Genomic DNA, 21,227 nt, shown 5'->3' with positions numbered 1-21,227 from the left:
TGGAGTGTTCAGGAGACAGTGCACATATTGCCACAGAACAAAGCTCTAGTACTTACTAAAATACAGCATCATGGTTGCATGTGTGATGCCTTCGCTCACTCCCAGCAATCTATTAATCACCGCCGGGTCACAGTCAATGGCCTTGAAGAGATGCTCAATGGAGAGCATGAGCTGGTCCAGAGCCTTGCTGCTCTCCTTGTATTGTTTCTCGTAGCGGTTGGCATCTACTGTGATCTTCTGCAGCTTGGCCTAGCCATGGAAAGAAAGGAAGACAATGTAATTGGACAACAGGAGGTTTGCGGAAGTCCTCGGAAGACGTTGCAGGGGTGGGCTTTCATTGATTTGCCAGAAGAAGCAAAGCACAGTTCATGAGAGTATTAGCTTTAACCAGTTTCAAAACATTATAGCAACCCCAAAGATATTGCAGCTCAAGATGTGTGGAGCATGACGGGCTGCTGAAGTGAGATGGGGACGGGAGCGCTCAGCGAGCCATGTTCAAGATCTAACGCCTGTGGACATGACATAGTCTAAGGTTCATCAGACAAAAGTTGATACACCAGGTGCAACCCATAAAATGAACCCCTATTTTTGCTATAGTATGTTCTGTTATAGGGGTTACACGCTGACAATCTGGGTGGCTCTCTTTTTTGAAGATGCCATAAAGAATAACCCATTTGAGGTCAGCAGATTCCTTCCTGCTCTAAGTGCAGAACAATGGGCAGCGTGAAGGTTACAGCTGGCAGCTTTGAAATGGGCAACAGGAAAAACGCCCCTTAGTACAATTAAATACTTTTTTGTAATGTGGCTCAGCACACTGTCCATGGACACAGGCTTGAGGCGTTTCACAGACTAACGGTTCCCCAATATCGCTCACTTTGTGCCCTTTTTCAAGCCGACCCAACGCTTTTCTAGTTTCTTGGGAACTGTTGAACAGATTTACACCAAACCAATCACCCAATTTTCACCCGAGTGGGATTTACTACTGCATATTTCTCCACACTCTTCCTGGAGTAATCCACAGTTGTAAACGCATTAATGCTTGCCTGGAGCTCTTTAGTAAATTCCTGCAGGTGTAAATAAGGTTTCTCAAAGTCTTGCTACTAAGATTACCTCCTACTGGAAAAGCCCCCATCAGCAGAAAGAGGGGCTTCCTCACCACCAACCAGGTGCATGATAAAAGGTCACCACCAAGAAAGCAAGTCAGCATTGGGGAGGGAAAGAAGCCTCTGTTGTGTTACACTGATCTACTTCTATAAGAGACTGCACAGGGAACTCAGTCCTCGTGGAAAGGTGCTAATAGACAGTGTACATCTCGCCCAGAAATCAGATTTCTTTGATGGGGCTCAGTATAAGGTTTTTTTTTTCCCCATATAGATCCCGAAAGCCATTATGCAGTGACTTACCTCTGAATCCTTCAGGGTGGAGCGCTTGCCTTCATCAGTGAGTCGTTGCTCAGTTTGCAAGTTAGTGAGGTCAATCTGCAAAGAACACAAGCATTCGGAAATTCAAAGTCTAGTTAAGCAACTTCATAATAGCACAGCTTCTGTAAATATGTAAAATATGTTTTATTGCTAAAATCAGAAATGCTCTGCTTGATCTAAAATGTAATCTCACTATTTTTAAGGAATTTATTTAGGCAAAGAAACTGGAAAAGTGTTGGAAGGGGTCATGCTTGCAAAGCTTATAGGTTATAACCAGGGCCCGAAAGGACTTTGTTTATGAGGGTACATGTTGCAAATGTCCCTTTTGAGTCACACCCAAGGTGTATGTACATTTGTTAAAGTCGGGATGGCTTTTAATTTGGCAGCCACTTATTCGTTGTCAGCTGAGATATACATAAACATTTAGAAGTTAGAAAAACATTTTTAATTGTAAGCCAATAATGTCTACCCTAGTATTTGATGCTTTCTGACACCACCTATATGAGTTTTGGAAGAACCTTTAGTATCCTACCAGGTCTTCTGTCTGGGATCACAGGTCCATGGTTTAGAGGTGGCCTGGTCAGATGCAAGGTCAAGATCTCAGGGAGTAAACACTGGGAGAACATTGCTCTGAGAGGGGAAATAACAAACACATATGGCTCCCATGGCTTGGCCACCAGATACTCTGAGGTTATGCGCCGCCTTTCTCTGGAGAGGCTCTTTGCTGACCTGATCAACTTGGAGAACTGCGCTAGGCACCACGTGGGGCAATGGTTTAGTCTGTCCGCTCAATACTCGTTCCCCGGAAACAATGGGATTTCTGCTTCAAACAAGAATTATGGCTTCCGCCAAGCTACAGTCAGAGGGTAGCCACATTTTGGGACAAGCAGGTGTCTCACTTTCTTCACCTCAAGCTTGGCACACCCATAATGCAGCAACTGCCACCATGCAAGGCAAACTGAAATGTGTTTTTGTGCATCCCTTCAGAAGCGGAAAGCTGAATGCTAAGTCGCAGAGGACGGCTTTTGACTGACAGACGTACCACCGGTCTTCGATCCGTCTCCTGCATATGTGAGTAGCTGTACTCCACTGACAGAACCCAGCAATAAGTAGTGTTGTTTACCTATGTTCTGTGTTCAATGATAATGTGAAGAAATGACTTGGGCATACAGAGAAAGTTGCAGTTAGACTTGTTATGCCTCTACAGGAAAGACAAAACAGTTACCTATCTTTGGTGACAATATTTCTGGTGGAGACATAATCTTCCTGTAGATTCCTCACCTTTAGAATATTCACCCGAATTCAGACTGGTTCTGAAAAGCTATTCCCAGCAATAGTTTTACAGCACAGCTAGGTGGCACCATGCGGCTCCAACAACAATGCCACCTGCCAGACATGCCAGACATGCCGGCACCTGTGTATAACAGGCACCAACCTTTGCGCTGATATCAGTTCCTAAACTTCATCTTCGCTTTTGCAAGGCATACAGAGAAGAACCTAGAAAGCAAAAATGGCTGTAACAGAACAACATGTTTGGATGCCTTAGGAACTTATTATATATGCCACTGACTCATCAGGGGAGGAGGAACGGAATCCACAGGGAGATTATGTATGCACTAGAAATGTTGTGCCCAAAGTTAAGTAACTTTTACTTGTGATGGATGCATCTTCCTGCAGATTTCACACCTTTAGAATGGGTCCCAAAGCAATACCCTCCAGGAGGGGGAATGAGTTGTGCCAATTAACCAAGGAAGTCATGCAGCACAGCCTTGGCAAAGTATGCAGCACTGCTTGCTTGGACTGTGAAGAAGTAATGCTTAGCAAATGTATGCAAGGTGACATCATGCTCCCCCCTCCCCCGACAGATTTCAGCCATCAAAACACCTCAGGTGAGAACCGTGAAAGCAGTCATGGCCCCAGTGGGGTAGGCCTCAAGAGGAGCTTCCTTGGCCAAGGTGTGCAAGATCTTAATACATAAGATGATCTAATAACAAATAGTGCATTTTGACAACACCTTTTTTTCCTGACTGAGTACAGTCAATGTAGCAGAAGACCACATGCCTGGTATCCAGTCTATGAAGTCTCTCTTCCTCATTGGTGGGATAAGGGTGAGGAAAGGAAGTAGGTAGAACGATGGACAGGGCCATATGAGAGGCTGAATCCACCTCAGGCAAGAAGGCTGAAAAGGTAAGCAAGAGCGACCTGTCCGGGTAAAACAAAAACTGTGAAAGGAAGAGGAACTCAGAGGGCCTAATGTTCTCTGACCTCACATGCAGAAGTTATTGCAACTAACAATACTGCCTTCAAAGCGGGGAGTCAAATTAGACAACTGGGCATTGGATCAAAAAAAAGATGTCAAGAGATCCAAAAAGATTCAAATACCACTGAAGAACAATTACTGAAGTGGGAGGAAACAAGTTGAGCAAACCTTTAAGAAAACGTGGTGTCTAAACAACAAAAGATAATCAAGGAGAGACATGAAAAGTGACAAGGCAGCTAGGTAAACGTTGACTGGAGCCATGCTGTGCTAGAGAGAGTACAAAATGCAGGATGTTACAAAGGTGTGATCTAAAAAGATCCAAGCCCTTGGACCCACACCACTGCCCACATTTGTTTAAACGAAAAGGATATTGCAACAAGTTCCTGGAAGCCAAGAGGATGTCTGAAACTTCATTAGGAAGGCAAAAGGTCTCTAGATGGTACTGCTCATTCCCCGTGTGTGCAGCCACAGTGTTTGGGAAGTGTATGGCACTTCCTGTACTGAGCTGAAGGTGAAGAAATACATAGGGATGGAGAAGATCACTTCTGTTACGTCAGGATCTAGGTCCCACTGATGGTCCTCATGTTAGAGGCGTCTGAGAGTGTCTGCTGTCATGTTGAGAAACCATGCCCGTTAGGCTCTCACTGAGAAAATACTTCTCCACCGTGCCAACTGACAAAGGCAAATCGCCTCCCAAAACAACACCCACTAACCCACTCCACCTTGCCTGTTGATTTATTGGGCGGTGGTGGTATTATACAACACAGTATGAAAAATGCTCCTTGATAATGAAGGGGGAAATGCCTTCCACCTGCAGTTCAAGCACATTTATGTGAATATGCTTCTCTGACAAGGACCAAGCTCCTCGTGTCATTTTGTCACTCAGATGGGCACCCCAGCCTAGGAAGAAGGCATCCGTCACTGCGGTAGCCTGTTCCTGTTGATATCTGATTGGATAACCCATGCACTAGTGCAAGTCCAGGTGAAATGACTTGAAAATCTGTAACTGAGCTGAGACACTCCTTTGGTGCTAGAGCCATTGACCTCAAAGACACTACATCTGGCATGTGAAACCAGCAGAATGCACAAGGCCAGGAGGCAAAGTAGGCTGAAGAGCTGTATGACCAGGAGATGCACTTGTCAGAAATCTTACCTGTATATGTAGAATCCTCTGGGGAGAAGGAAAACACTTTAACACCATGCCTTTGGAGGTCAAGCACTGCATTGGAGTTAGGTTACAATCTTGGAACGTGAAAGTACAGCCTAAGTCACGGATAAGTCACTGCGCACTGAATATGTTCCACGACCAGACTGGGGGGACTCCACCTTCACTAGCCAGGTATGGAAATACATGAACTCACGAAAGTCTAAGAGAAGCTGCCACAGTTGCCAGCACTTCTGTGAAAATACAAGGTGTGGCTAACACCCAAAAATGGCTAGTCCACAAACTGTAGTGCTGGCACCCCTCAATGAACTTCAGGTAATGACTGGCATCTTGGAGGCACAGGGATGCCAACCAATCTTCTGCGTTCAGGGCAAGCAGGACTTGGCTGAGGGACAGTATGTTGAACTTGACCTGCCAGATGAACAGGTTCAGTAGATGGACATCCAGGATGGGTCCCAGTTCTGTTCTTTTTGAGGACCAAGATGTAAATAGAGTAAAATCCTGTGTGTCTTTCTTCCAGAAGGATGACATCTACAGTCACTTTGCTTAGTAGGGCAAGGAACTCTCCTTTCAAAAGTGAGGTGTAAGCCAGAAATCATATACAGGTGGAGGGAGGATGGTCTGGACAGGACAGGCAGGATGTACCTTTGCGGCTCAGCTGGATGACCCAGCATCCTTCACAATCAAATCTCAATTGGTGGAAAAGTGGGAAAATCTATTCCCACCAGAAGATGGTGGTATAAGTAGGGGAAGTCAAAGATCTGGCAGAGGATGGATTGGGCTGGATCTGTTGTTGCTGATGCTGACCTTGTGATCCACCCTTGCCAACAAAGAATTGGTTAGTTTACTGAGGTGTCTAGACTGGTTGAGAGGGCTGTCTCCATTTATCCCCCTTTATTGCTTATGGAACAGCTTTGCAAGCAGGGCAAGTTCCAGTTGAGTGGGCTTATGAAGCACTTCAGGGAGGAGTCAGCCTTTTCATCATAAAATCTGCTCACCATTGAGGGGCATGTCCATCAGAGTGGCTTGAATATCTCATGAAAAGCCAGTAGAATGCATCCAGGAATGTTGGTGTAAAGCGACAGCTGTGATCAGACTACAGCATCCTCAGAATCCAAACTGTATTTCAGATTCAGTTTTTTAGGCAACCCATCCATCACTTGCCAATTCAGGAAAGGACTTCTGTATGTGCTCCAGTAGGCTTACAACTTCCAGCTTTGCCAACTCACACAAGGCATGGACATTGTGCCAAGCAGGCATGCTGCACTCACCAAATGTACAGTGAAACAGCCTGATGCAATAACCTTCCGGTCCATGGCACACATTTTTAGATTCCCTGTCTGAAGGGGCTGTAGGGAAGACATTTGGGTTCAGTTTAGAAGGTGAAGGCTGAGCCATTATGGTCTGAGGTGATGAACAGAATGACAAGAATTTGGGGTCACCCAGAGCTGGCCAGTGGCATCTGGCAATGTCTCTGGAACGGTGGCTATGAGGAAAGCTTCTCCAAATTAGCCAGTTTCCTGTAGAGCCTCGTTGAATGGGATCAAAGGCTTGGCAAGAAGTAGACTGTAGGATTTCCATCAATATATTAGACCTTGGTACCTTAGAGAGCAAAGTTAAATCCAAAATCCCTGCAGCTTTCCACACCACTTTGATTAAGGAGGCTACTTTCCCTGTCATGGCTCCAGAGGGGTAGGGATGTCACTTTCGGGTAAGGTGTGTGGACCACTTGAATTTTATAAATCAAGGTAAAGACCTGCGTCAGAATAAGAAGGTGGCAGCAGATTACCGTCCTTTAACTCATCATCTTCCGTGCGCCCATAATCCTTATCAATCATTGTTATGACACCAGAGCTGAATATCGCCTCCATTCAGAAACATGTCTGGGCTGCTGGAAGAGGTTGTTCTCCAAAGCAAGTTCTAGTTTTCTCTTCCACTACCAGCACAATTTCAGCTGGCTTTCAGGGTGGTGCCAGTAACAACAATAGAGTCGGAGAGCAGTGGGGTCAGAGCACCCACAATTGCCGCCCTCTCGGAGTGGCCCAGGGAGTATCAGAGCCACCCTAAAAATATCCAGCATGGCCTGACGGAACATAGTTGTAAATTCAGACTGAAACTTCTGCAGCTTTGGAATTGGCTGCAAAGGAGAATATAATAATAGTAAAGATGAGTGATTAGCAGTGGAGGGTGCTGAATGTGAGGAGAGTGGTGGATGCTGTGTGGGGGAGGAGAGGAGGGTCTTGAGAGGGAGTGGAGTCAAGGGTCTTCAGTGAGAGTGGAGTGGAGGGTGTTGAGTCGGAGGGGAGAGGAAGATGTTTAGTAGGAGGGTGTTGATTGACAGAGGCTGAAACTTTTGAGAAGTTGAGATGTTGGTGGGTACCACACAAGCAGGTTCAAACAACATTCTTCTGTGTCTGACCATTTAATCTCAGACAGCCAACATGACCTGAGGACCCAGACTGTAGAAGGGACCTAGACAAGACTGCCACTTGTAGGCATCCCACTGAAAATTTGCCAGGCTTCCAATGCGATATAAGGGTTGCCTTTTCTTAATGATGTGCTTATTGCTCATTGAAATTGCAACTATAGTGACTGCTAATGTGTCAAGTAGGGGCAATGTGGGTTCTCTCCTTCCCTGGGAGCTCCCAGTCTTCCCCTGGTGTCTTTTCCACCAAGACAAATTTAAGTTTCTGTTTTTCTAGACTGACATTAAATTAGGTAAGAGTAACACCTGTTCCTCTTGGCAAAGCCCATGGCATTTGCAGGTGCAGCACAGAGCACAGTTCTAATCCAATCCAAGTCCCATCTGCATACTCTGTCGTGGCACTGAGATATGGGCCACTCGAGGGAAGATGCGTGTGATTCAGAAGGGATATAGAGAAAGAATAGAATCAAGGACACCCAAAGTAACCTAGGGGAAAGACATCTCCTAGCTTATGTCTGAATCATATAACACAAGCACTTAATTATAAGCCCTGCTCTATTTATTTACTTTTTCTGTATCACTGACATAATCCGTTAGACTTGGCCCTCTCTGCAGGGTCACCCCCAAACTTTTTGCCTTCTTCCCTTCTGTTTTCTGAATTACGTTTTTGTTGGCATTAGGACTCTGTGCACTTTAACACTGTCAACCAGTGCTAAAGTGCTTGTGCTCTTGCCTTTAAACATGGTAAAATTGGCTTGCACCCAATTGGCACAATTATTTTACTTATAGGACCAACCCCAGTAAAGTTGTACTACCTGTACCTAGGGCCTATAAATTAAATCTTACTACTAGGCCTTCAGCTTATATTGTGCCTCCCACTTAAGTTGCCCTTTAAAACATGTCGCAGGCCTACCATTGCAGCCTGTGTGCAGTTTTAAACTGCAAACTCGACCTGGTAAAATAAACTTTTGCCAGGCATAAACCTCGATATTTAATACAAACCAGTCACCCCGAAGGTAGGCCCGAAACAGCACATAGGGCAGGGGGCAATGCATTAAAAATGTTGGACATATACTTTTAAGTTCTCTATGTCCTGGTAGTGAAAAACTCACAAATTCGTTTTTCACTCCTGTGAGACATACCGCTCTCATATGTTTACATTGGGTTACTTTATTACATTTAATAAGTGCTAACTCTTAATTGGGAACAGGTACAAATGTAATGTTTTGTCTTAAAAGAATTGTATTTTGAAATTCTCCTAAATAGTAAAGTCAGATTTTAATTCATAATTCGGAAAATGACACTTTTAGAAAGTTGGCATTTTCTTGTCCTAACCATTTGGTGTCTGCGGCCTGTATCATCGGTCACATGACTGTGAATAGTTGGCAGTTGGCCTTTGTGTATTCCTCCCAGTGAGACAAAGGGGGAGCAAGTGTTGGCAGGATGGGTGGGTCGGAGCTGTTCCCTGTGCCATTTATATTTCATAGGGCTGCCTTGTACTCAGAGGACTGCCCTGATGCTTGAGGCCTGCCTTGGCTGTCAGAGCACTGCCTCCTGCTTGAGGCCTGCCTTGTTCTACAGAGGACTGCCATTCTGCTTGAGGCCTGTGTTGCTGCTTGAATGAGAGAGGGCTATCTCCTTGTTCCCTAGAAAACCTACAAGGGTCCAACTGACCTATTCTGAGCTACCGGGACACAATAATCTCCAGATCAATCAATCAATCATAGGCATTTATATAGTGCACTACTCACCCGGAGGGTCTCAAGGCGCTGTGGGGGGGGGGGGGGGGGGGGGAAATGCTACTGCTCGAACAGCCAGGTCTTGAGTTGCCCCTGAAGGCGAGATGGTCCTGGGTTGTCCGGAGGTGGATGGGGAGGGAGTTCCATGTCTTGGCTGCCAGGTAGGAGAAGGATCTTCCTCCGGCGGTGGCTCTGCGGATGCGTGGAACGGCGGCGAGGGCGAGGCTGGCGGAGCGGAGCTGGCGGATGGGTTTGTGGAAGCTCAGGCGGTTGTTGAGGAACTCGGGGCCCAGGTCGTGGAGGGCCTTGTGTGCGTGGGTGAGGAGTCTGAATGTGATCCTCTTGCTGACGGGGAGCCAGTGAAGGTCTCTCAGGTGTCCGGAGATGTGGCTGTGTCGGGGGATGTCCAGGACGAGTCGTGCGGAGGCGTTCTGGATCCGTTGGAGTTTCTTTTGGAGTTTGGCGGTGGTGCCGGCGTAAAGGGCGTTCCTGTAGTCCAGAGGGGATCCACCGGAAGATCTTGCGAAGCATGCGCAGGGTGTTGAAGCATGAAGACGAGACGGCGTTGACTTGTCTGGTCATCGAGAGGGAGGAGTCCAGGATGAAGCCTAGGTTGCGTGCGTGGTCCGTTGGCTTGGGGGTGGCTCCAAGGGCAGGGGGCCACCAGGAGTCGTCCCAGGCGGAGGGTGCTGATCCTAGGATGAGGACCTCCGTCTTGTCTGAGTTCAGTTTCAGGCGGCTGTCCTTCATCCATTCGGCGACGTCTTTCATCCCTTCGTGTAGACTGGCTCTGGCGGCCTCCGGGTCGTTGGTGAGGGAGAGGATCAGCTGGGTGTCGTCGGCGTAGGTGATGATCTTGAGGTTGTGTTGGCGTGCGATGGCTGCGAGGGGGCTCATGTAGACGTTGAAGAGGGTGGGGCTGAGCGATGACCCCTGTGGGACGCCGCAGATGACTTCGGTGGCCGCTGACCGGAACGGGGGAGGTGGACTCTCTGGGTTCTCCCGGCGAGGAATGAGATGATCCACTCCAGGGCCTTCTCCTGGATTCCGATGTTGTTCAGTCGTTGTACCAGGGTGCGGTGGCAGACAGTGTTGAACGCTGCGGAGTGGTCTAGGAGGATGAGGGCCGCTGTTTCCCCGTTGTCCAGTAGGGATCTGATGTCGTCTGTGGCTGCGATGAGGGCAGTTTCGGTGCTGTGGTTGGCTCGGAAGCCGGACTGCGAATGGTCGAGGGATCCGTTGGTCTCAAGGAAGGCGGCTAGCTGTCTGTTGACGGTCTTCTCGATGACTTTGGCAGGAAACGGGAGTGGCGAGATGGGGCGGAAGTTCTTGAGGTCGGAGGGGTCCGCTGTTGGTTTCTTCAGCAGGGCGCTGATCTCGGCGTGTTTCCAGCACTCTGGGAAGGTGGCAGTGTTGAAGGAGGCGTTGATGATGTCGCGGAGGTGGGGCCCGATGATGTGGTCGGCCGTGTTGAAGATGTGGTGTGGGCAGGGGTCCGTAGGGGATCCAGAGTGGATGGTGTTCATTGTGCGTGTTGTGTCTTCGGTGCTGACCGGGGTCCAGGTGCGGAGGGTGGCAGTGGGGAGCATCTGTTCGGTGGTGGGGTTCGTGGTAGGTGGGCCGAAGCTGTTGTGTATGTTGGCGATCTTGTCGTGGAAGAAGGCTGCGAGGGAGTCGTAGAGGTCTTGCGAGGGAGTGATGTCGTTGTTTCCGGCGTTGGGGTTGGATAGCTCTTTGACGATGCTGAAGAGCTCCTTACTGTTGTGGGTGTTGTTGTCCAATCGTTCCTTGAAGGCTGTCTTCTTCGTGGCGCGGATCAGTTGGTGGTGTTTGCGGGTGGCGTGTTTGAGGGTAGTCATGTTGTCTGTGGTCTGGCTGGTGCGCCAGGTGTTCTCCAGGGAGCGGCAGTTCTTTTTGGAGGTGATGAGCTCGTCGGTGAACCAGGGGGCTTTCTTGCTGCCATGTCTGCTGGGGGGTTTCTTCAGTGGTGCGAGGGTGTCTACGCAGTTGGTGATCCACTGTGTGAGGTTGTTGGCGGCTTCATTGGGGTCCGTTGAGCTGGTGGGGGGTTCTGGCTGAGGACGGTGGTGAGCTGGTTGTTGGTGATCTTGTTCCAGCTCCTGTGAGGGGCTTGTTGAGGGTGGTGCTGGGTCGTCGTCAGAGGCCTTCCTGTAACTGCCTAACTGACCTGCCGCAACTTGACCTGCCTGGATATGCAAGTGGACCTGCCTGAGTCCTGCAAGCCTCTGCTGAAGGGAGCCCCTGATCCCCAAGAGGTGCCTCCCTAGGTCCCGACCCTTGGCTGACATCAGAGTGCATGCCTCTGGTAGAAAAGGAGAAATCCTGAAGTTTTGGGCTCTTCGCAACTGCGAACTGGCCTGTTTGTGCCAAGCCTCTGCTGCCCGTGACAACCGCCAGCATGAACCTCTGGTGAAGCTGATTCTTCCTGTTACAATATGCGAACCCCAGTTAAACCTGCAACATGAGATCTGCACTTTGTGCTACAGCAATGACAACCCTTGGTGACCGCCAACATGATGATCCAGCAACGCTACCTGATGAAGCAGCAGAGGTTAATTTAGTGACTTTTGGGGTTTACCCCGACAGGGATTGTAGTTGTTGCTTGAGAAGGGTCTTAACCTCCCTCAATCAAAAGCACAATTCTATGTCAGGACAGGATGTGAGGACTATGCTTTAACTTTCTTTATTCCTTCTTCCAGCAGTTTTCAACAATAAAGACAGAAAGCTCTCTTTCCCAGCATGGAGAGGGAAACAGTGGAGGTCAACAGGTTAACCAATCAACGGTGCCATAGTACCACAAAAGATTATGCCATCACATCCTCTTCCTCTTTCTTTTCTGCTCTCCGGCAGGTAAGTTACCTTTCTAACTATTCACTGCATGTTTCAATGTTTGCTTTTCCCAAGCTTCAGCGCTCCCGTTGACTTTATTCAGCCAGCAGGTGCGCTCTTCAAACACTCCGCTCCCTGCTGTATCTGTGAGCTCGGGCAGTGTGAGTGCGGTGAGGCCGGTGGGTGCCTGAGCACTCTAGCACGTCTCGTTGCTCCGCGGGCAGTCAAGTCCGTTTCTCCTCAGAGACACACTTCTTCCCTGCTAAGTCTGTAGACTCCCTCGCAGGTCTGTATTTTGTCAATTTTTACTGCGCTGCAAGCGCCACTTCAGCTTGGGCCTGTACGGGTCCTGGCCCAAGCGAAACTGACAGTCTCTCACTACGTACGGTGAGTCAACCCCAGCGTGAGCCTGCCTCTCAGTGCACTTAGCGAGACCTATTAAAGCTAGTCCCCCGACGTTATGCTAACCTTTGGCTGACTAAATTCAGTGTGTTTAACACCTCATGTGTTTTGACTGAGACTGGTCCCCAGTCACAACATTAACCTTTGGCTGCTCAGTTACATCTATTTAGCCCATGGGTGGTCTGTATCCCTCTCTTGCTTTCTTGGCCTCCCTGTGGGGTTCCTGCTCCTTTCCTGCCTAGGCAATATGGATGAGGATTATGTTATGATAGGAAGAGTCACTCCAGGTTCTCCCCTAGGATGATGATTTTTGCGATGCTGTCGATGCCTTCATCCACCAGGCAGTAGTGGTAGCAATGGGCTCCTTTGAGGGCCGCCTGATGGAGAAAGCATACGCCTGTGTACCCCCCCCCCCCCCAGAATGCTCTTGACTCTCCTATGGGTTTGGGCCCTAAAAAAGCACCGAAGCGCAAGCAGGAGTCCAGTATGGACCTCAGCACTTTTGAGCTCCTCAAGAAGGCTTTCCTAGCCAGTGCCTATGGAGGAGCCTGAGCCCTTAATTAATGCTCCCGATGACCTGTCTCCAAAAACTGGAGACAGAAGATGACTCTGAATCTCCCAATGAAGCAGGCCCCTCTAGACCCTGGTGCCCAGCCCTAGTTTCAGCTCCAGCAGTGTGTTCTGGTCCCAGCGAACGCTGAGATATGCTCGATCCGGAGGACCTGGTCCACCCCCAGTCGGTGGAGTGGTTTCCCTTGGAGAAAGTGGCCGCTTATGTGGCCGGCTGCCTTAGGAAGCCTCTGGACAAGGAGATCAGTGCTTGCCTGTGAGCTGAATGCTCCCAACCCTCTCTCCCCGGCAAGATAGCGCAGACCTCTGAGTTGGACTCACGCATGGCAACCCTCCTGCAGAAATATATCAGGGACCCTAAGAAGGGGATTGACAATTCCTGGCAAGCATGCCAGGAGAAGCATATCAACATCTGTCGCCCCCTTACAATAATTCTGGACCTGGTTGAAAAGGCCAAGGTCTTAGGCAACCCAGTATCCCTTGAGTCTTTATCAGGTTGGGTGCAACGCACAGTGATCTTCCTAGGGAACACAAACATCTTGTGTCAACTGAGAGGCACCGATCCCTGCTTTTGAAAGTTGGCCCCAAGTTGGGGGATTTGGTTTCCACATAGGCTGGTGTGGTGGCACAAGGAGGGCTCTTCGGGCAAGAAGCTCGGTAAGTTAGTGCCCATGTTCACTTCGTTGGGAAAGATGCAAGCTTCAATCAAGAAGATCTTCAAACCTCGGGTTTTTGTCAGGGCTGGCCACAGAACGGGGTGTGCAGCCGGCCGATTCTATACCCAAGGCCCTTCCCGAGACTTCAAGCGGACCCAAGATCAACCTAGGTCTGGAAAGTTCTTCCAATCCCACAGAAGCCACCGCACCCACGGTTCCAAAGGTCCAGCCAGAGGCAACCTTCAGTCCCATGCAGATGAGAGTTTCTCCTTCTTCCCTGGTAAAGGTGGGAGGTTGTTTGGCCTTGTTTACTCAAAACTGGGAGGGCCTCACTTCAGATGCCTATGTGCTTCAGACTTCAGGGGATTTCATATAAAGTTTTATGGGGCCCCAGTTCAGCGGTCCCCTCCTCGCATGCTGGTTTTTGCAGACAATCAGGTGGCCTTGATAGATCGGAAAGTGGCGGATCTTCTGCAAAAGGGAGAGAACACCAGATCTTGCATCCACCCTTGATGTTTCCTCCCACAATATCTTCTTGGTGGACAAGTCAAACAATCGGCAACGTCCAGTCATAAATCTCTGGGAGTTCAATGGCTGGCTGGTTTACCGCCACTTCAGGATAGAGGGCATCCATCTTCTGCGTGACCTTCTGCACCGGATGGCTGAATGGTGCGGCTAGATCTAAAGGACCCATATCGCGCCTTCCCCATCCATCCCCCCACTGCAGATTGCTGCAGTTCAGGTGGCGGGATCCGGTGTATGAGTTTGCCACCCTCCATTTCGGGCTCTCGTCTGCCCCGTGGTGTTTCACCATGGTGCTCAAGCGGTGGTGGAGCTCCTCGGGGCTAGAGGGCTCAGGCTCATCATTTACTTGGACGATCTCCTGTTGTTGGACCAGTGTCCGCAACATTTGTCCACTACCGGTAGATGGTGATCGATTTGCTAAAGAGCTTGGGCTTTGTGGTCAATGAGAACAAGTTGGTGCTTACTCCTACACGGCAGTTAACATTCTTGGGCTTCGTGATAGATTCGGTGGAGAAATCTCTGACCCTGTCTCCTCGGAAGGTGGCAAAAATCCGCAGGGACCTGAGAGGCTGTTGTCCAGGTCCATGACCTCCCTCCGTCAGGTGGCTCGGATTGTGGGCCTTCTCCCCTTGTCTATTCAGGCGATCTTTGCGGACCCCCTTCATTGCAGGGCACTCCAGCACCACAAGGGATTTCACCTGCAAAGGGGCTTACAGTATTCTGAGATGGTTCCGTTGTCCATCGAACTCCAGGACGAGATGAGGTGGTGGCTCGACCACATGGAGGCACGGAATGGCCAAGCTATTTTCGGCTCCGGTCCCAATTTGGTGATGGAGTCTGATGCCAGTATGCTGAACTGGAGGGCATGTTGCAGGGACTTTTTCACAGAAGGAATGTGGTCCGCAGAAGAGCAGCAGCTCCACATCAACTGTCTGGAGTTGATGGCCGAGTCATTCGCGATCAAGTGTTGGACGTAGGACAAAGTTGCCTGCAGTGTCCTTCTCAAGATGGACAATGTGTCATCTGTAAGGTATATCAACCACTTGGGGGGCACCAAATCCAAGGTGCTGGCCGATCTTTCAAGGAATTTTGGACGCTCTGCCTGTCAACATCTCAGTGATGGCGGAGTACCTCCCGGGGGCGTCCTATGTAGTGGCGGATTGGTGCTCCAGGGATTGGTCAGACATGAACCTGTGGCAGATGAGTCCCTTGGTTTTTCAGAGACTGGAAGCCCTTTGGGGTCCCTTCTCTGTAGACCTGTTCGCCTCACGGCTGGACCACCAGTTTCCCCACTACTTTAGCTGGAAACCGGACCTGCTTGCGACGGCTGTGAATGCATTCCTGCAGATTTGGGCAGTGGAGTCAGGTATGCATTTCCACCCTTCACCATCATCATGAGACTGACGGCACAGGTTCGCAGGCAGGGGGCGATGGTGGTCCTAGTCACTCCGTTCTGGAGGTCTCATGTATGGTTTCCAGTTTTTCTGGAACTGTCCTTGGATTCTTCATTCCTCCTACCCCGAGTCCCGGATCTTCTCCGGGTTCCGCTGGGCAGCCAGCACCCTCTACTCCTCCAAGGCAGCATGTCTCTTATGGCGTGGGGGTTTCCCGGCATCGTTGGAGAGTGCCAGGCCTTTCAGGAGAGGCTGAACAGATGCTTGTCGCAGCCTGGGCCGATGGCACAAACAAGTGCTACAAGTCGGCTTGGGCAAGATGGGCTGGTTGGTGTCTTGGGCACAACCAAGGATCCTATGGGGTGTGAAGTGGTCTATGTCCTGAATTTCCTGGCTTCCCTGGTTTCTCAAGGCCTGGCTTACTGTACAATTAATTCCTATTGGTCTGCTATTTCTGCAGGTCACCTGCCAGTACAGCGTTTCCCTGTGGGGGAGCATCAGCTGGTGTGAAAGTTGATGAGGAGTATTCGGCTGACTCGTCCTCCAGAGTCTCGATTTTCCACCCTTTGGGACATCAATAGGGTTTTAAACCTCTTCGAGGTTTGGCAACTGAATAGATATCTTCCTCATAAGCAGCTGTCGGCAAAACTGGCCATGTTGTGCTTGGTTTCTTGCATGCAAGTATCAGACGTGAGAACCTTGGACATCTTGGGTCGGGTGTTCACCCCTCAGGGAGTCACATTCCACATCACTCGCAGAATAAAGACAGATTCCAGGTTGGTCTCCTATCTGGCTTTTGACAAAGCCCAAAAATTGTGCGTGGTAAGGTGCCTGCTGGCTTACGAAGCAATGATGGAGGAATTCCATCTGCATGGCGAACGTCAGTTACTGATTTCCCTCGGGAAACTGTTCAAGACAGTTGCTCGTCCCACCATTGCTCGATGGATCCACTGGGTAATGCAGGAAGCTGGTGTAGATGTCACTCAATTCGAAGCTCATTCTATCAGGAGGGCCGTGGCCTCCAAGGCTCATTTTACCCTGGGAGCTCGCTTGGAGGATATTATTAACGCAGATGACGGGTCCTCGGACTCCATTCACATGCGGTTTTATTTTAAGCCAGTAATGGATATGGCGTCTTTGATGGTGGATAAGCTTAGAACTAGCATGATCCTCACCGCCTGTCCTGACATAGAATGAAACATTTCCTAGTACACATGAAGGAAAGTTTTAATTTTATTAAGGACAAGGAGGTGAGGATTATTCCCACCCATGTTTCCTGGGTTCACTGTTCTTCCTTCCTAGGAAATGAGGTTCTTTCACAATTCTACCTTGGATGTACTCGGGACACCAGAGTTTAGGTATAAGTACAATTTTTTCAAGTTCCTCTGTTGCTGCCTTGTTCAGTTGCTTGCTGCTGGTTTCAGCCTTGCTTTTAGGGCTGAGTTATTTGCTATTTGTCCCATGGGCTGCTGCTGTTGCTTGTGTCCTCCCAATGTTCAGTTTCATTTGGGTTTTCTCTGCTTTTCAGGTTCGGAGGGTTCGAAAGCAGAGTGAAAGGATGATGGGGACAGCCTCATGTTGCAGTCAAGAAAGAGGAAAAGGACATGAGCACATAGGCTTTTGTGGGACTATGGCACAGTTGGTTGGTTAACCTGTTGACCTCCACTGTTTCCCTCTGCATGCTGGAAAATAGTTTTTTGTCTTTATTGTTGGAAACTGCTGGGACGAGGAACAAAGAAAGTTAAAGCATAATCCTCGACTCAATGTCCTTAATAGATTTGAAACTTTCCTTCATTGTTACTAAGACATTTTAAATTTCCCATATAATACCAAAGATGTTATAGCACTTGACAGTTGTCAAGAATAGGAGCAATTGTAGTTTTACATTTATAGTAATGGGGAAGAATGACATTGCTGTTTGCATCTAGAATACGTTGTGCAATAAAGGTATATAGACAGAGAAGATAACAGTCTTCTCCAACTAGTGTTCATGTATCAGTGGGTAGTGTATATAAGAATTATGGACTATCCAACAAATGGGAGAGTTAATGTCATATGCATGATGATAGGTAACCAGTGGGGAACTTGGAGCTCATACAGCCTTGGAGAATGTGTTCATACCAGCTTCATAATACACAGAGTGAGTGCAGCAAGACTGGCCACCTCCAAGAGAATTTAGGGAGCACATTCTATACATGTTTAAAAGATAATTGTATGCATTCCTTCAGGGATGTTTGCCAGACTGGCCTGCTTATGTCCCCTATGTGTAGCTAACTCTAAAAGCAGCAGGAGGTCCCCATCCCCTGCCGGATCACCTACTAAGGCTCTGGGATAACACGCCATGCCCCCCACAACCAGGCAAGATCCTCCCTTTCCCTTGCTTAGCCTCAACATCCCACCACCTCAAACCACCCCGCACTTGTCGCCTCACAGACATCTACCACCTGCCTCGAGCAGATGGTAAATGTCTGAGTTAAACCCCAAGCAGTAAGGGATGCTGTGTGGAATTCCGCTCAGCAAATCTGGCGCTGCAGAGTTATTCCCCATTTTGTTGGGTTTAACTCATATTGGTGTATATATGTGCAGACATACTGGGCGCTGACAGAAATTGCAGCCACCCGAATTTCTGCACATATATCTGCCTAACTTTTCATCTGGGCCCGAGAATCGGGTATTCCTACACCACATCAAGTTGCCAACTTGACCTGAGCATGTTTTCCTGTCACATCTATAAACCAATTGTGGCATATCCTTTCCCAGAATACTACAATGGAATCATGTTATTCTCATGGGTGTTGTATTTGTAAGGCTTCTGAGAGGACAGAGGCTTCAGGACTGAGGGTTGCCAGTGTAGCACACTGCTTCTAGAAAATGTATTCATATATATGAGGGTTTGAGAAGATGCAAAACTCCTGGTCAAGGGGCGCAACTCACCGCCACGTCTTGGATCTTCTCATACAGCCTGTCCACCTCTTGGTGCAATTCGTTGAGGTAAGTGAAGGTAGAAAAGTTCTTCTCTTCCTTCTCGGTAAAGTCATCGATCAGAGAGTTGACATCTTCATAGCCACTCCCTTTAACCAACTGGTCATAAACTGCTTGGTAACTCTCGAAGAGGTCAAACTTCTCTTTTCTCTCCTTCTCCGCTGTAAGAGCTACAAAGATACAGATCAAGAACAGGATTAGTGACCGGTCTTTTTGTAGGACTAAAGGCAATGCTTGCTGGGAGTTATGAGTAAGGGATGGACAACTACACAGGGAGATGCTTCGAATGAACAAAGACTTGAGTCCAAGTTACCTAAACTTGGAAGCTCAATGTACATAAGGCATGCCAACCCAGAAATTTAGTAGGGACACTCCCAATGTGTATGCCACAACTGCTGCTTCAAAGACCTTTGGATGCCCCAAGAGACAAACCCTGAGCAAATAGGCCCACGGATAGGGTGACCTGGTCAGAGATTCCAGAGGCGAACATGATGGCCTCCGGAGATCATTTAGCTGGTGGCGACTGGTGTCATCAGCATCAAGTAAGATAGTAAATAAGTGGTCTGAGGGAAGAGGAGGCTCCTTCTTGACTATTATTTAACCAAAAATGTTGTTGTTTTTCATCTTTCTTACTTTCTCCACCCTGTAGGTAAAAGGCAAATACAATGTTTCCAGTTTTCACTCAATGGACCTGATTAACAAAGATAAACTTACACCTTTGAAAAGTATTAAAGTTAGACTTATCTTCTAAGTTTACCTTTGTGAATACCGAAAAGTAGTAAACTTACACTTTTGTGTAAGTTTACTACTTTCGGTATTCAATTGAATGGATCGAAACGCAGTCAACAACATATGAAGACCCAGTACTTTATTCACTGATTATATAACCGTGGGCTGTATTCATATTCATGTTATAGTGACAGAAGCATTGCACTCTCATTTCACATGTATCACACTTTTGCCTGAGGACTTCGCGTGTGTTCACATCCCACTACAGTTTTGTTTTATTGTTTTGAGTAAATTTCAAACTACAGATTGTGTATATTAAAAATACTACTTTTTGATCTAGAACATCGATTATGGCTTCAGGGCTATCCGTGGTCTTTAGGGGCCACTGTTGTTTCATAATACTAATGACCACAGGTCCCTATGGTACCCAGAGTATCCCTTGTTCTTTATAACAATGCTTGTTACAGGCGCAGTCTGCAACATAATGGACAGAGTGAGTTGCAAGCAACACAAGGGAGGGAGGTCGGGGCAAGAGGATATGGCAATACGGCCAGAGCTGCAGACAACTGGGGAACTAGCTTGAATCTCTGTGTCGACTCAACATCCCATAATTCTGTGACTCACCTAATCACTCCAATGCCTAAAAAAATGAATGAATCTGACTTTGTGTAATGTAACTGGTGCACCTGTAAAAGCACTCCAATACATTTGGGTTGCTTTAGCGCTCTATAAAACTGTAAAAATAAAAAAAGAACATGGACAGTGGATCAAGCAACATGAGGGAGGGATGGGAGAAGGGGACGAAGAGACTAAGCAAATACATGGACAGCGGTGAGAGGGGGACGGACTGCAGACACATGCACTATTACAAGAGTGTATGAAGTAAATGAGAAAAAGTACCTGCAGGAGCCTGCACCAGTGGAAGGACACTGGCCACAGACAGGAAGCTGTGCTTGGTCCAGGCTCCACAGCAGGACAAACTCTCAAAGCCCTAGGAGGCGAGCAGGAGATACTGACCAACACGTAGCAACGAAACAAGGGTGACTTTGAAGACATTTAATGGGAAGTAATGATAAGTAATGGGTGGTCTCTAAGCCTGTTTTAAGCGTTTTTTTATATTTACAAGAGATTTCACAAGCACGGCGTACGCGCTGTGCAGGCGAAACCTAAAAAGGATTCTATGATTACTAGATGAGGCCGAAAATGGAAAAGGAGTAGCGGAAAAGGGAATAGGTGGAAGGTTAAAGGTAGGGGTTTTTGCAAAGCTTTTATCACACAACCATAGTTTTGCGAAGTTTTCAGTTATGGTTTGGGGAGTTTGATGCTTACCCTTTCCCTACAGCTAAGTGTAGTTCCTCATAATTGACACTCACATACAAAATAATGAAAATAAGGAGTATTAGATTCATAACAAAAGTCCCAATTTTCACTCAAAAGGGTACTGTGTGAAACTTCACAATCTTTGCATATTTGTCATCGTTTTTGTGAAAAACATGGAATCGTAGAGAAAAAACATTGTATACCCCTTTTTAATATCGGAGAATTAAACATTGCTTAAGCACATTCAATGTCAACAGGCATGACAATTGGCCAACAAATGAGTGCTTTTCAGTTTTGTGAAAGCCATCTGGTGCTCAGGTGCTCACATAATAAGTGACAATAAGCGTGACGTGAGAAGTAAGGGTGATATTAAAATAAAAACATTGCATTGACAACAGTAATATGAACTCCTTTAGAAAATTTTATAGAGTGGAAGGAGTTCAAGTTGTAAGGGGTCGACGGCGTTTCGAACTCAATTATTTGAGTTCATCATCAGGACAAACATAGGTGAGCAAGCTGAATCTAAAAAGGAAGGAGAAGGAGTGGGAGAAAAAATGGTAATAATGGTATTATTGTTGTAAATGCAGTGTTTTTATTTTAATATCACCCTCACTTCTCACGTTATGCTTATTGTCACTTATTATATGAGCACCTGCATACTATTGTTTTGGAATAAACACCTGGCATAAATTGTCCTACATGTCCCGCTGTATATTACTTACCGCTCCCTTGTAAGATTCAACTTCCTTCTCTAAATACACAGTGCCCCCCTCAGGGTCACTTCTGAAT

The 21,227-nt window shown here is 47.8% G+C and overlaps 1 protein-coding gene across 7 annotated transcripts in view; it reads right to left on the bottom strand.

Moving 5' to 3' along the window:
* CCDC63 (coiled-coil domain containing 63) overlaps window positions 1-21,227 on the bottom strand; it is a 158,599-nt gene that overhangs the window by 40,911 nt on the left and 96,461 nt on the right. For all 7 annotated transcript variants that reach the window (XM_085634102.1, XM_085634105.1, XM_085634107.1 and 4 more), the window contains 3 exons: window positions 18,342-18,559; window positions 1,404-1,478; window positions 57-249 (listed from right to left, as the gene is read on the bottom strand). In XM_085634102.1, the coding sequence (XP_085490228.1) occupies window positions 57-249; window positions 1,404-1,478; window positions 18,342-18,559 (486 nt within the window). The remainder of the gene's footprint in view (window positions 1-56; window positions 250-1,403; window positions 1,479-18,341; window positions 18,560-21,227) is intronic.

This window comes from Triturus cristatus, chromosome 11 (assembly GCF_964204655.1).
Source record: "Triturus cristatus chromosome 11, aTriCri1.1, whole genome shotgun sequence".
NCBI lineage: Eukaryota > Metazoa > Chordata > Amphibia > Caudata > Salamandridae > Triturus > Triturus cristatus.
This window is presented reverse-complemented; position numbering and strand designations above follow the sequence as displayed.